Consider the following 13,308-nt stretch of genomic DNA (forward strand, 5'->3'; position numbering starts at 1 on the left):
GGCTTCCCTGGTGGCGCAGTGGTTGAGAGTCCGCCTGCCGATGCAGGGGACACGGGTTCGTGCCCTGGTCCGGGAAGATCCCACATGCTACAGTGTGGCTGGGCCCGTGAGCCATGGCCGCTGAGTCTGCATGTCCGGAGCCTGCGCTCCACAACGGGAGAGGCCACAACAGTGAGAGGCCCGCGTACCGCAAAAAAGATGCATCTGCTGGGGATGGGAGACAGAGATGAATCCTGAGTATCACAAAATCCAGTGGAGGTGATGGTGGGGTCCTGCCATCCGTGCAAGGATGTCTTTCACTCAGATCAAAGGATACTTCGGGTCTCTGTGGAAGAGAGATGCGCCTCAGATGCCCTGGGCTCCAGGTCATTGACCTCTACATACAGGAGAGACTTGGCCTAAGATGAGGATTCCCTTAGGAGAGAAAAGCATCCTGGGCCTGCATGAGTTGTATAAGTTTATTGGTGAGACGAGGAAGCAGGGACAGAGGCCTGAACCAGGACAAAAACGTACATGCTGAGAACACGGATCCCTTCATTGATGGGATCAGTCTGCAGGGGTGCTCCCAGCTATAGTCTGCAGGGACCATGCAAGGTACAACAAATAACCAGGTGTTTCCCCAGAGCTGACGTTGCTCTAGCAAGATACAGTCCTTGCAGGTCTATCAGTGGACCTGTAATCTCCTGTACCCATGGAGCATATGGCTGGATAACTACCTAAGCCGGGGCATGGAAGGAGCAACAGGAGGCCTGGGATGCCCTTTAGAGAAAACCTTCATCTGCAAGGGGGCATGCAGCCAGAGAAAGGGTCAAGTCTTTATCCTGGGCAATGCAGCAGGAAGGGGAAGCTGGGTTAAGAGGCCTCTTGGTGTGAAAGCAGAAGGATGGGCTAGAATCCCTATTCTTAATTAAGAAGGACTAAGGCAGAGAGTTGCAAGAGAGGACATGTCAGTGGAGAAGAAAAGCAAGGAAGAGATGATGACAAATGTGACGGAGGAATTTCCTGGAGCAGGGAGTCCAGGAGAAACCAGAGCAAGATGTCTGGACAGCTGTCTTGCACTTTATTTTGGGGTTTTCTTGGTGGGTAAACTCAGAGCTGGGGGCTTCCCCAGCAATCCTTAAATTCACGTGCACTCCCCAGCCTAGTTTTGGCCACCCGCGGGGGCTGCAATTCCCACTGCCAGTGACACAGCCCCCAGACAGGATGCCATAGCCCCTGCCGACAGAGCTGGGCCAATAGCCATAGGTGTTGGCACCACTGAACCCAAAGCCGACTCCTGCGCCTGCGGTCCTGGCCATGGAGCTGCTGATGACCGCTGTGGAGGACAGAGGGAGGGATGATAAGGGTGTGTCCCAGGACAGGGCTGACCCGAAGTCCTCTCCAACCTCCCAGCCCCAACTAGCTTTAATGTGTCCCTCTTACACAAACACTCCACATCAACAGTGGACTTGAGTTTAGTGATATATGCTCAATTCCTGGGCAGCTCAAGCACTGGGAGAATCAGCCCAGATGCCGCGGGACCCCCAAACCCAGAGCCTCCTCATTCTAGTAGCAGGGGCTTCCCCCAAAGAACAGATGATGCCCAAGTATCGCATAAGCCAAAAGTCTTGCATTTAACTCAAGGAGACATTCTTAATTTTTTTCAAAGCAGTTCCTGATTGCTCGTCCCAGGGGAGTTTTTGCCGGCTCACGCAGTGTTTCCGTGCGCAGGTCCCAGTCTGATTGAGGAGGTGCCCCTCTTCCTACTCACAGCTTCCGTCATGAAGGAAAGCCGGGATGGGAGTGACACAAGAGGGTAGGACTGAGAGTCTCATCCTAGCATGGGTGAGGTTTCTGGGGAAGGGGGTCAGTGTGAAATGTCAGAATGTGATGGGAAGCTGACGCCACAGAGGAAGAGGCCGAAGGTCTCATCAAAGGAGGCGATTAGGACAATGATGCTCTACCAGGCAGAGCCCAGGCTCTTCCAGGGGGTCCTGGTGGTAGGGGACTGCTTACTTTGTGTTCATTAATGGGCTAAAAATACTCTTTCAGGGAATGAAATACTCACATATGCTCACAGAATTGGTATATTCCCCAGACATCCTGCACAGGGAGACAAGCACAGGTAAATCTCCTTTACATGGAATCCAAGTTACGCTCACCCCAGCCTGGAATCATCAGCCAGGCTACTGCAGCCTCCACAAGCCCTCTAGCTGGCCAGGTGGCATGAAGTGCACCTGTGTGACTCTAACCACCTCTCTTTCCCTCCTCATCTGCTCTTTCCCCTTCAGAGATGTGCAAATTTCAACCCTGGAGCGCCCCCCCCCCCCGCCATGGCAACACCACCTCCCAGAGGCCCTCCTGCCATGCTTCTCTTCAGCCCATTTCTTCATCCCTGTGGGGCTACTGCCTGAATAAATACACGTGTAGAAACGCTAGCATCAGGAGTTGCCGCTAAGGAAACAACTGTATGATTTTAGGACCAATAACTTCTCCTCTCTAGGTCTCATTTATAAAATGGTGCTAGGTTAGAACAGGGTTTTTCAAATGTCAATGCTTCATGTACCACCCTTCCAATTGTTGCTACGACCACGTATAACTCATACTCTTATATATTTAGTATTTTCCATTGATCCTGCCTTTTATAATAAAAAATGCATTTCTCTTAAAAGGAAGTCTTATATCACCAGGGTAAACAGAAAACCAGTATTGCTGGACCGAAAAAGATAAAAACTGTAGTAGTAAAAATAATATAATGAATGAAACAATTTTTTTAAATTTTGGCTAGATATTTTTGTCTGCCCAGAGGCTGTGAAGCTGAGATCTACCATCTCTTTACTAACTGGGACATTTGCAAGTGTCAGAGCAGCAGTGTTAAAGATACAACAGCACTACACTGAAACTTTCTCCCCATCACAGTCTGAAGACTGGAAAGAGAACCCTAAAGGAAATCATCATCTTATTATCTGACCAGATTCTGTATAAGGCTACGTTTGTGGGTGACCTAAAAAAGCATCTCCAACCCCTCCAGCAGCCTGCCCCCCCCATCTGGGAAACTGAGTCAGAGGATTCCAAAAGTCCTTCCAGCCTGAACATTCTAAGACCCCTCCCATCACCCACTGGCACTCCTCACCTTCCAGCAGCTTGCGGTAGGTGGCGATCTCGATGTCCAGGGCCAGCTTGGTGCTCATAAGTTCCTGGTACTCATGCATCATCCGGGCCAGCTCCTCCTTGACCTGGAGCAGGGTGGCCTCCAGCTCATCCAGCTTGGCTCAAGCATCCGTCAGGGTGCAGTTGCCCCGCTGCTCGGCTTCAGCAGTGGCCATCGCCAGGCTGGAGCACTGAGGGCCAGGAGGTGGCATTGCCCCCTCAGTTCTAAGGCAGCCTGAGCCTCCCTTCCCGCCCCCCGCCCCAAGTGCTTACTGTGGTTGGACCAAGCCCTGTCCTGCCCCACTTCCTAGAGCAAAACCCCATGCATGGCGATAGAGTCCTGTCAACCTGGGACTGGGGGGCTTGTTATTCCCAGCCCCTTGGCTTTCTGAAAAGGCCCTTCCAATTGTTCCAGAGTTCAGGTGGGAGCTACCTGCAGGCGATGAGAGCAGGGGCTCCATTTGAGGAAGGGGTTTCTGAGATGGAGGACCCAGAGAAGGAGAAGGGGCATGGGGGAGTGTATATGATGGACAGTTCACCCCTCCCTTGGGATTGAGCCAGGAACCCCCAAAGCCCCTTCACCGGCTTCTTCACACTCTCGATCTCCGAGTGCAGCCTTTGGATGAGCCGGGTCAGCTCTGAGATCTCGTTCTTGGTGTGTTTGAGGTCATCCCCAGGCCAGCCAGCTGCCAGCTGCAGCTGCTGGAACTACGGGGAGAGGGGTCAAAGCAAGGAGCCGAGCTCAGCCTGGCAGACTGTGCCTTTGCCTGGGGAGTGTGGCAGAGGTAGGTATCTGTCCAGCTTCGCCAGGCCTATCACCTGCCTCCCACTCAACCATCCGTTCATTGGCTTGATTTATTTGCCTTAAACACAGTTGATCTCACTGATGGTTGGATTCGGCCTTAAGGTCAATTGAAATTCCCATACTCTCCACACAGCAGCTTTACAACACACAACTTAGATTATGATACTCCCCTGCCTATAGCCCTTCAAAGTCAAGGTCAGATTCAAACTCCTAGCCTGGCATCAAGGTGCTTTGAGATCTGAGATCCACCAAGATCTTCAGACTCAGTTCTCACTGCCCCTGCCCATCACCTACTTGGCTCTCCACCTGTGCCAAACAGTTCCAGGTTCCAGAAAGGGCCCATGTGCTCTCAAGTCTCTGACTCTTTGCGTGAGCCTCTCCCTCCAGCTGGAAAATACCCCCCCACCCGTCCTCCCTCTTTCCCTAACCAGCTCCAACTCAGGGCAGAGTCACTTCCTCTAGGAAGCCTTCTCTGATTCCCTGCTTGGGTACACTTCTGTGCCCAGAGCCCCTGGCACACCAGTCTGTAGGTCTTACCACGCTGTACTGTGATCACACGTTTCTATGTCTTTTCCATCAGGCTCAGAATGACAGGATGGCAGGGACCTTTAATTTTATTTCTACCATCTAACTTTGAGTGTAAGTCATTAAATTCAACTGAGGAGGCCCTGAGAGACCCGACAATGATACTCAGGCTGGCTACTCCCCGCTCCCGCACTCCGCCCGCTCAGAGGGCACAAAAAAGGCAGTAACCTGCCCGGCTTCTGGGCTTCTGGGCTTCTCGGCGTGGCCCGTCGCGACCTACAACTTCCCGGTGGGTGAACTTGAGAAGCCCCTCCCCTGCCTCCAACCCTTGACTCCTCCTCCCCACCCCAGAAACTCAGAAAAGAGCCGATTCAGCATTCTCCCAGGGGAGGGGTGCAGTGATGGAAAGAAGTCAAAGACTTCCTGCTCTGCCACACGGGGTGAGCCCCAGGTCTATGGGGAGATTAGCTTTTGGAGGACCAGCTGGCCAGCCCAGGGAGCAGGAAGCAGCTGCTTCTGGCAGGAGGCCCCTGCCTGGGAGCGCAAACCCCTGAGGTTAACATTTCGTTGCTCTGCCCTGCTGTCCTGAGCCTGCCTGCATGCGGCGAAAGCCCCATGGGCAGAGACCAGCCTTGGGCAAACGGCGTGCCCTTTGTTCTGCACATAGTAAGGGCCCGTGGGAGGCACCATGAGGAGGCATTGGAGTCTGCATGCACTCCCTGGCAGTCGAGGGTGGGAGGCACCAACTGACGGCCCCGGGGAGTGAGTGCAGTCTGCAACCGTAGTAGGAGGGATTTAGGTCAGACTGCACAAGGGGAGCTGTGCGGACTTCCTCCGAAGAAGGGAAGATTGTGATGCTCCAGGTATCTTGGAATCCGTCCAGTATAAAAACAGTATGTCCACAAAGGCTATACCCAGACCCCCACCTCTGAATATCCAACCGGAATCTCCAGGGCTGGCCCCAAACAGGAAGCTACACCCTCCAGTGCCCCCAAAGACCTGCCTCACGCCCCCCTCTCTCCCACCACTCAGGAACAGCCACTAGACATAACTTCTGACACAATCACCTGAGGACAAGGGCAAGGGAGCTCAGCACGAAAGCTCTGTGAGAGCAACATGTTTTCATTTCTCCATCCGACAGTCGTGACCTTGTTGATTCTGCGAACAAGTTCCCAAAAGCCTTGCTGGCTTGGTGGGAAAGCCCATGCCTGGAGTTTCATGAAGACAGGGACTTGCTAGACGCTGAGCATAAGCTCCCTGACCTCTTGTTTTATATTCAGTGGAGACCTCTGACTGCCTGTCCCCATACCTGCCCTATACCCCACACCTCCAGACTTGCACCCCTTCCCGCCAGATACTCCTGGGTCTCAGCACTGAGACGGCCCCACCCTGACTGCCTGCAATGCGCGATCTTTGGATAACTGTTGGTTGCTTTGAGACTGTGCTCCTGTTCTGTAGGCAGCCTTCAGGCTCCACACATGACCCTTCTGTCCTAATAATCTGAGCAACTTAGAAGTAGAGATCTGAGAAATTAGCTGATAACCTTGATTTGGACAGACAGACAGACCCCGCAGGCCCCAGCCTCCTTCACTTTCACCTGAATTCTTGAGACTTCTCCCCAAGGAACAAACACGATTGCTCAAAGTGAATGACAAAAGCTTTTTATTGAAGATTCACCCAAAGATGGACAGAGGGAAGGAGAAGAGGTGGACAGGGTACTGAGTGGCTCTTGTCCTGACCTTGCAGGGTCAGAGGCTGCCAAGTGATGGAGAAGGAGCTTGGTCCTGCTGCAGAGGGAGATCCGGGATCTGGTAGGAGGCGGCATTGGGCTGGGTGGGGATATATGCGACCCTAATAATTCTGGAGATGAAGCGCCTGGCTGGATTCTTCTCTGTCCGTGGGAGGTGAAGAGTCAGCTGACACCTCTCCCATGCCAGCTGGGTCAGCAAACCCAAATTAGGAAGAAGCTACCAAACTCCAAGAGAGCAGAGTCCATGCCCTGGCACTGAGGCGGCATTGGTAAGATAAGCCCCAGGAAGGGAGGGTGGAGGTGGAGGTGAAGGAAGCAGAGACACCAGGAATGGACCAGGCTGGCCTCAGGCGGCTGCAGGGACCTCACCTCCTCTATCGGTGGGATCTCTTGGCCAGGGTGGTGGTAGAGATGATCTTGCTGCTGGAACTACCGCCGACACCAACACTACCACCAAACCCAAAACCACTTCCGGAGCCAGAACCCAGGCCAAATCCGGAGCAGCTTCCTAACCCTCCACCAACGCCTCCTGCACTGGCAGCACCCCCAGCTACAGCTGCGGGAGAAAGACAAGGACATGGTCGTTCCAACAGTGCTGGAAACCAGGAATCTCACCCCAAACCGGGGTGAACAAATGGCCACAGCGGGGGCAGATGGTACTTACAGATGCTCACGGCACTCTGGCATTCTCCAGACATTCTGTGGGCAACAGAAAGAGCAGTGAACCTCAGCAAACCTGGAGCCACACTTCGTTCAACAAGCAGGTATCAAGCACCCTCCCATCCTTCAGCAGCCAGATTTGAGGCCTGAATGTGAACCTGTTATATAACACCGTCCTGATTCATAACACACCAGCACAGAAGCAAGCGGTCCAGCAGAGGTGTCCCGGACTGGCCATGGCTCTGGACCCTCTCCCTTCCTCCTGTTCCCACCCTGCCTTAGGCCCCCTCACCGGCACTCCTCGCCCTCCAGCAGCTTGCGGTAGGTGGCGATCTCAATGTCCAAGGCCAGCTTCACACTCATGAGCTCTTGGTACTCTTGCAGCATCCGGACCAGCTCCTCCTTGGCCTTCTGCAGGGCGCCCTCCATCTCTGTGCGCTTGCCGTGGGCATCTTTCAGGGCCGCCTCCCCACGCTGCTCTGCACCAGCCACGGATGCCTGCAGGGTCTGGCACTGCAGACAGGGGCGCGGGACAGGCGATCACCAGGGTCCTGCTGTCAAGACCTCTAAATCTGTCCCCTCTCCTGTAGCAGCTTTGCTTGGGTTAGGATGTCAGGATTCTGTCTGTCCTTCTCCCCACCTTCCCTGACTCTTATGTATTTTATTCACTCCAGCTAGGGTCCACCGATGCCCCCACCAGACTGATTAGATAAAATGAGCAAAACCAATGAAAAAGAGCCAGGAAAACTTATCTGCTGAGGTTATCATGTCATGTTAACTAGGCTATTGCTGAAAAGATCTGGGTATGACTTATGCAAAGAGCTACAAATCCCCCGCAGACTAGCTCAAGATCTTCTGGGCTGATGCCTTGTCTGCTTGTCTACTGTGGAGGCATCTGCCTCAGGCCCCTGGCCCTGTACCGAGGCCGGGTAGAGGTGAAACATACTTGCTTCTTGACATTCTCGATCTCAGCCTGCAGCCTCTGGATCATCCTGTTAAGCTCTGAAATCTCAATCTTGGTGCTCTTCAGGCTGTCACCATGTTGTTCGACTGAGGCCTGGAGCTGCTGGACCTGAGACCCAGGAGACACAGGGAATCAGGGGTCAGGGGTGTTTGGGTAGAGTCTATTCTCAAGTGGACTCAGCAAGAATAGCCACAGGTGGCAGGAATGATACAAAATGTCATGCTATCTCCAGGCAGACCAGGATCAGTGCCACCCAGAAGAACCAGAACCCCTCACTTCTCTTGGGCTCGAGCTGATGCTCATCTGCTCACAGACATTAAAAGCAGAGCCCCAGAAGCCACTCTCGGCCCCTGAGAGACCCCCGACACCCACCTTGGTCTGGTACAAGGCCTCGGCCTCGGCCTTGCTCCTCTGAGCGATGTCCTCGTACTGGGCCTTGACCTCGGCGATGATGCCGTCCAGGTCCAGGTTGCGGTTATTGTCCATGGACAGGACCACAGACATGTCGCTGACATGGGTCTGCATCTGGGACAGCTCCTGCAGGGAAAATGTCTCACATCAGGCCTCCTGGAGAGTCTTCCCTAATCTCTGACACCAGAGACCTGCCATCACCATGGAAATGGCCATGCCACAGGCTCAGATGGAAGCCAACTTGGCATTGCATACAGAGAAGGAGGAGGGGTAAATTTCTATGTAGAAATCAAGTGGTTGGCGATATCTCAAGTCAGAAAAGCAATGCTTGTAGTCCCTACTGCTCCCTAAGCTCCTCCAGGTCAGGGGGCCCTGAGTATGTTACATGGAAGGGAAGGGAATGGATCTATTTCACCAGAGAAATGCTAGACAGCAATAACTTCTATCCCATGCAATCTTTAGACCTAATCTTCTAAGACAACCTCTGGTTTTGAGACCACTCAGTTGAATCTCTCACTTCAACCCTTTCTATCCATGACCTTGCTGAGAGCCCACGGCCCTGAAGTAAGGGAGCTGGAGTCCTTTCAACGAACTGTCAGTTCCGACCAGCAGCCTCACAGATGGAGGAGTCCCTTCCCTGAATGGAGTCCTCACCGCAGCATAGAGGACCCTCAGGAAGTTGATCTCATCATTACGGGCCTCCACTTTGGCCTCCAACTCCGCCTTGTTCATGTAGGTGGCGTCCACGTCCTGCAGAGGAAGGGGGAGGATAAGAGACAAGGTACAGGCATTCCAACAGGGGGCAGGGAGTGTTATGTGACACACAAGGTAGCACCAGGTGAGGTGGCGGGGGACTAATCACTTGGCCTATTCTGCCCCTAAAGCCACCTGCAGACATGGATGTTAATTACCCAAATGGGCTTTTTTTTCACAGCCTTAATTCATAGTTCAGTGAGATCTGGATAGTACCAAGTGGGGTGGAGATGAGAGGGATGGACCGAACCCACGATTCAAGCCAAAGGCCACTCCTGAGGGAAGTGGGAGCACATCCCTACCCGCCTTCAACCCTTACCTTCTTTAAGACCACGAAGTCATTTTCAGCAGCTGTACGCTTGTTGATCTCATCTTCATACCTGGGGATGGGAAGATGCAAAAAAAAAAGACAAGGGCTTCCCTGGTGGTGCAGTGGTTGAGAGTCCGCCTGCCGATGCAGGGGACACGGGTTCATGCCCCGATCCGGGAAGATCCCACAGGCTGCGGAGCGGCTGGGCCCGTGAGCCATGGCCGCTGAGCCTGCACGTCCGGAGCCTGTGCTCCGCAACGGGAGAGGCCACAACAGTGAGAGGCCCGTGTACCGCAAAAAAAAAAAAAAAAAAAAAGCCCACAGTGAGCTACTGTTTCTCACTCTCTCCTGCTGGTTTTCAAACATCTAACTACCTGGAAAAATCCATCTAATTGGCTACATTTTCCCACGTTCATACAGATATTCATTCCACCTACATTTATGGAGTAATTACAGCATATGAGGTACCAGTCTAGACCCTAGTTTACTCAGAGAAGTGAAAACCAAATTTTAAAAAGACTGTTTGCAAGAGATAAGATGTGAGGAGGAGAACCAGCAATGATCTGGTCGACTTTATTTCCATAGAAGGGCTGTCCTTTGGCAATTGGGTGGATTAAATTCTCAGGAGGGTTGCCAATACTCCAGTTCTTTTTCTTTGGTGTGAGAGTGAATTGAGAGAGGGAGCTGGTATTTTTCTCAGCTCCATCCCATAATGAGCATAATAAGAGTTATTCTGCATTCAATGTTCATTTTATGTCCGGCACTATGCTACTAGCTCTCTCTATCTCATTTAATTTCATTTAATTCTCACAACCTATAAAGTAGAACTATTATCCCCATTTTAAAGATTATGAAAACTAAGGTTCAGAGAGGTTAAGCAAGTCACCCAAGATCACACAGCTAGTAAGTGAAGGAATCAGTATGCCAAGCAAGTCCATCTATCTCTACAGCCTGTATTCTTCTAACCCTGCTGTATTACTTTCCATCTGTTTGGTTTTTTATCTTATTTGTATATGGCAAGCCCAGCTCTCTGAATACATCACTCATTTTCTGTTTGGGGCAACTTAGGGTTACTAGACCTCACCCCATTAAAAAAGTGACCATGTAGAAGCATGGGAACAGACTGGAGGTCCTCCCTGACCCTTTGGGGTCTCTCCAGAGCCTGAGATTCTAAATGATGAAGAGGAACCCGGGGGGCCTGGGGCATGGCTGGGCAGATTGTCACATCCCCTCCCCAAATACTTGGCCTTGAAGTCCTCCACGCTGTCCTGCATGATTTTCAACTCATACTGCAGGCCTCCTTTGTTGTTGGTCAAGGTATCCAGCTGCTTCCTCAGGGCACTGAGGTAGGCCTCAAACAAGGGATCAAGGTTTTTGCTGGATGTGGTTGTCGCCTGCTGCTGAAGGAGGTTCCACTTGGTCTCTAGAACCTTGTTCTGCTGCTCTAAGAACCGCACCTGTATTTAACACAGGGACCAACCGACAGATGAGGGCCTGAATCTCTGGCAGGAGGGCTGGCCAACACCATCCCCGTCAATCCGAGCTAACCAGGGAGCCCAAGAGCCATCCGAGTAGGACCACCACGTTGCAACTCCAGGCATTATCTGCTGGGGTCAACATGGCGGCCCCGCTCCATAGCAGCAAGTGGGCCACGTGTGTTGGGGAGAGCAGAGCAGAGCCCAAGCATCGGGGCCTGACTGTGCAGCAAGAACAACTTCCCGACCACAGGGATCCAGAGTTACTGAGAAGGGATGAGTTGCTGAGAATACTGAACCTCTATGAAATAATAGAATAAAACAAACTTAGGAGATACAACCACAGCCTAAGGGCTATTGCATTCAAAGTGATCCTGACCCACGGCAAAGGAATGATAAATTCACTGAAGATGTCTTAAACAAGCTTTCTTCTAAATGGACCTGGTGTGTCCCTGTGAACCTGTGCACAACTGAGTATAAATATTTAAGATCAAGCCCTAGACATATTCTGGGTCTCATAGACTCACTGCTGCAAGAGGACTTCCCTGAACTTTCCCTCTAGGAAGAGATCTAGCCAGATAAACCAGGGTTTGGCATGATACTTCCATTTAGGTGCTTCAGAATTGTAAGAAAAGCAGGTAAGGGTGACTGATCACAGTTTGAACTTAAATTGATGATGGGAGATTAGACAAGGAAGCACCCAAGCCTTGGTCTTACTTTCACATCTATAGGTCCTAGAGTCACAGTAAAGCCCTTTTAAGCTGCTATGGGTTAATTCAAACTAGCAAGAAGAACAAATATTCCCACTCGATCTACTCCAAGATTGTTCATTCTTGCCCCATCATCTAAGAGAAGTAAGACTTCGATGCACAGAGAACCAGGGCACCCTGGGCCAAACGTGCTACAGTCATCTATTCAGTCATTCATCTTTGGATTAATGACTCTCTGGAACTAATCTCTTTGCTATCATCCATCATACAGAAGCACAGCATACAGCAGAAAAGACTTGAACCTCCAGACCTTGCATGGAGTAGGGAAGTGGACTACAAAAAGGAAAATCAGAGAGCCATCCCCTATCCTCTTCAAACAGACCCAGAAATGAGCAATTTTGCCCAGAATCAGGAGGATGAACACAATGACCTTCCGAGGTCCTACCAGGAACTCTAATCTGCCATTAGAGTCACTCCCTTTCTCATTTGGGAAACCAGCCTGGTTTTCTTCTGCTCTGACAACAGAAGTGTCAGTCGTTACGCTATTATATTCACTATAATTAATTAACTATTAAATTATTAGCCATATTATTTATGAAACCAAAATCTGAGAAGAAGCAGGGAAACAAGGAACCCACTTTATAGCTGGGGTGACTGGACCCAGAAAAGCTGAATGATTTGCCCAGTAACACATAGCAGGTCAGGAAATCCAAGTACTGAACTGCTTTGAGCAGCCTGTTTTCCCACCAGTCACAGGACAAAAGAGAAAGAGTAATGACTCTTCTTAACCGGGTGGGAAACAGCGGCCCAGAGAAGTTCACAGTTTTCCCAAGTCCGCAGCAGGCTCAGGTCTGAGATGCCAGGACTCAGAAACCCTGGCTTCTACCACCTTATCTGACCAAGGGGCCGGCTCACCTTGTCAATGAAGGAGGCGAACTTGTCGTTGAGGGTCTTGATCTGCTCCCGCTCCTCGGTCCGGACCTTCTGGATCTCAGGGTCAATCTCCGTGTGGAGTGGCGTCAGCAGGCTCTGGTTGATGGTGACCTCCTGAATCCCTCCAGCAGGGCAGACAGGGAAGCCAGCACCGCCCCGTCCACCAAAGGAGCCACCGAATCCAAGGCCAAAGCAGCCAGCCCCCAAACCTCCAGCAGCCCCAAACCCAGCGCCTCGCCAGCAGCCAGCCGTGCCGATGGAGATGCTCTTGTTTCCCCCGAGGTTGCAAAGGCTTCTGCTACTGAAGCCCCCAGAGCAGGAGCCTGTGCCCCCAGACATGGAGATAGAGCTGAAAGCAGGCTTCTTGCCTCCACCTACGATGGCTGAGCCACAGCTAAAGCCCTGGGGCCCGCCTCGGACACACTGCTGTCTGATGAGCATGGCTGGAGAGAGAGGAACACGCTCAGAGCTGTCAGGGAGAAGCGAGAAGGGCCAGGCCACTGACTGCCACAGCCGTAGCCTGGGTCTCTTATATGTGCAGGAGAGCAGGGCTTGGTTGCAGGGGCATAAAGGGAAAAATCTGAAACACCTCTGGGCTTGGCCTTTGGCACTGGCCCATCCTTCTTACACCTGCTGAACATGTCACAAACACACCTACAGAAGTCATTTGGAGGGCATGCTCTCCGCCGGGAGAAGCTGAACCGGTGATGCAGGGCCTCCTGGGTCACAGGCCCCCCACCCACTGTACTCCCATCTCACCAGCCTCCAGGGGCCTCCCTGCTCCAGACAAGACAACCCATCGCTCTGTCGCTCACTCCACAGAATATGGAACCTGCAGGCCTGACTTCACATGCATGCTCTGCAAACCTGAAGCAAGTCATTC

The 13,308-nt window shown here is 52.1% G+C and overlaps 1 protein-coding gene across 1 annotated transcript; it reads right to left on the reverse strand.

Annotated features, from left to right (window-relative positions):
- Positions 1–1,060: 1,060 nt before the first annotated feature.
- Positions 1,061–12,866, reverse strand: KRT4 (keratin 4). The gene is given in 11 exon segments (XM_069541204.1): positions 1,061–1,113; positions 1,116–1,154; positions 1,157–1,315; positions 2,048–2,082; positions 3,100–3,320; positions 3,712–3,837; positions 8,206–8,370; positions 8,899–8,994; positions 9,317–9,377; positions 10,550–10,764; positions 12,408–12,866. Coding segments are annotated over 11 exon segments (1,629 nt in total).
- Positions 12,867–13,308: the final 442 nt, after the last annotated feature.

This window comes from Delphinus delphis, chromosome 11, assembly GCF_949987515.2.
Source record: "Delphinus delphis chromosome 11, mDelDel1.2, whole genome shotgun sequence".
Classification (NCBI taxonomy): domain Eukaryota; kingdom Metazoa; phylum Chordata; class Mammalia; order Artiodactyla; family Delphinidae; genus Delphinus; species Delphinus delphis.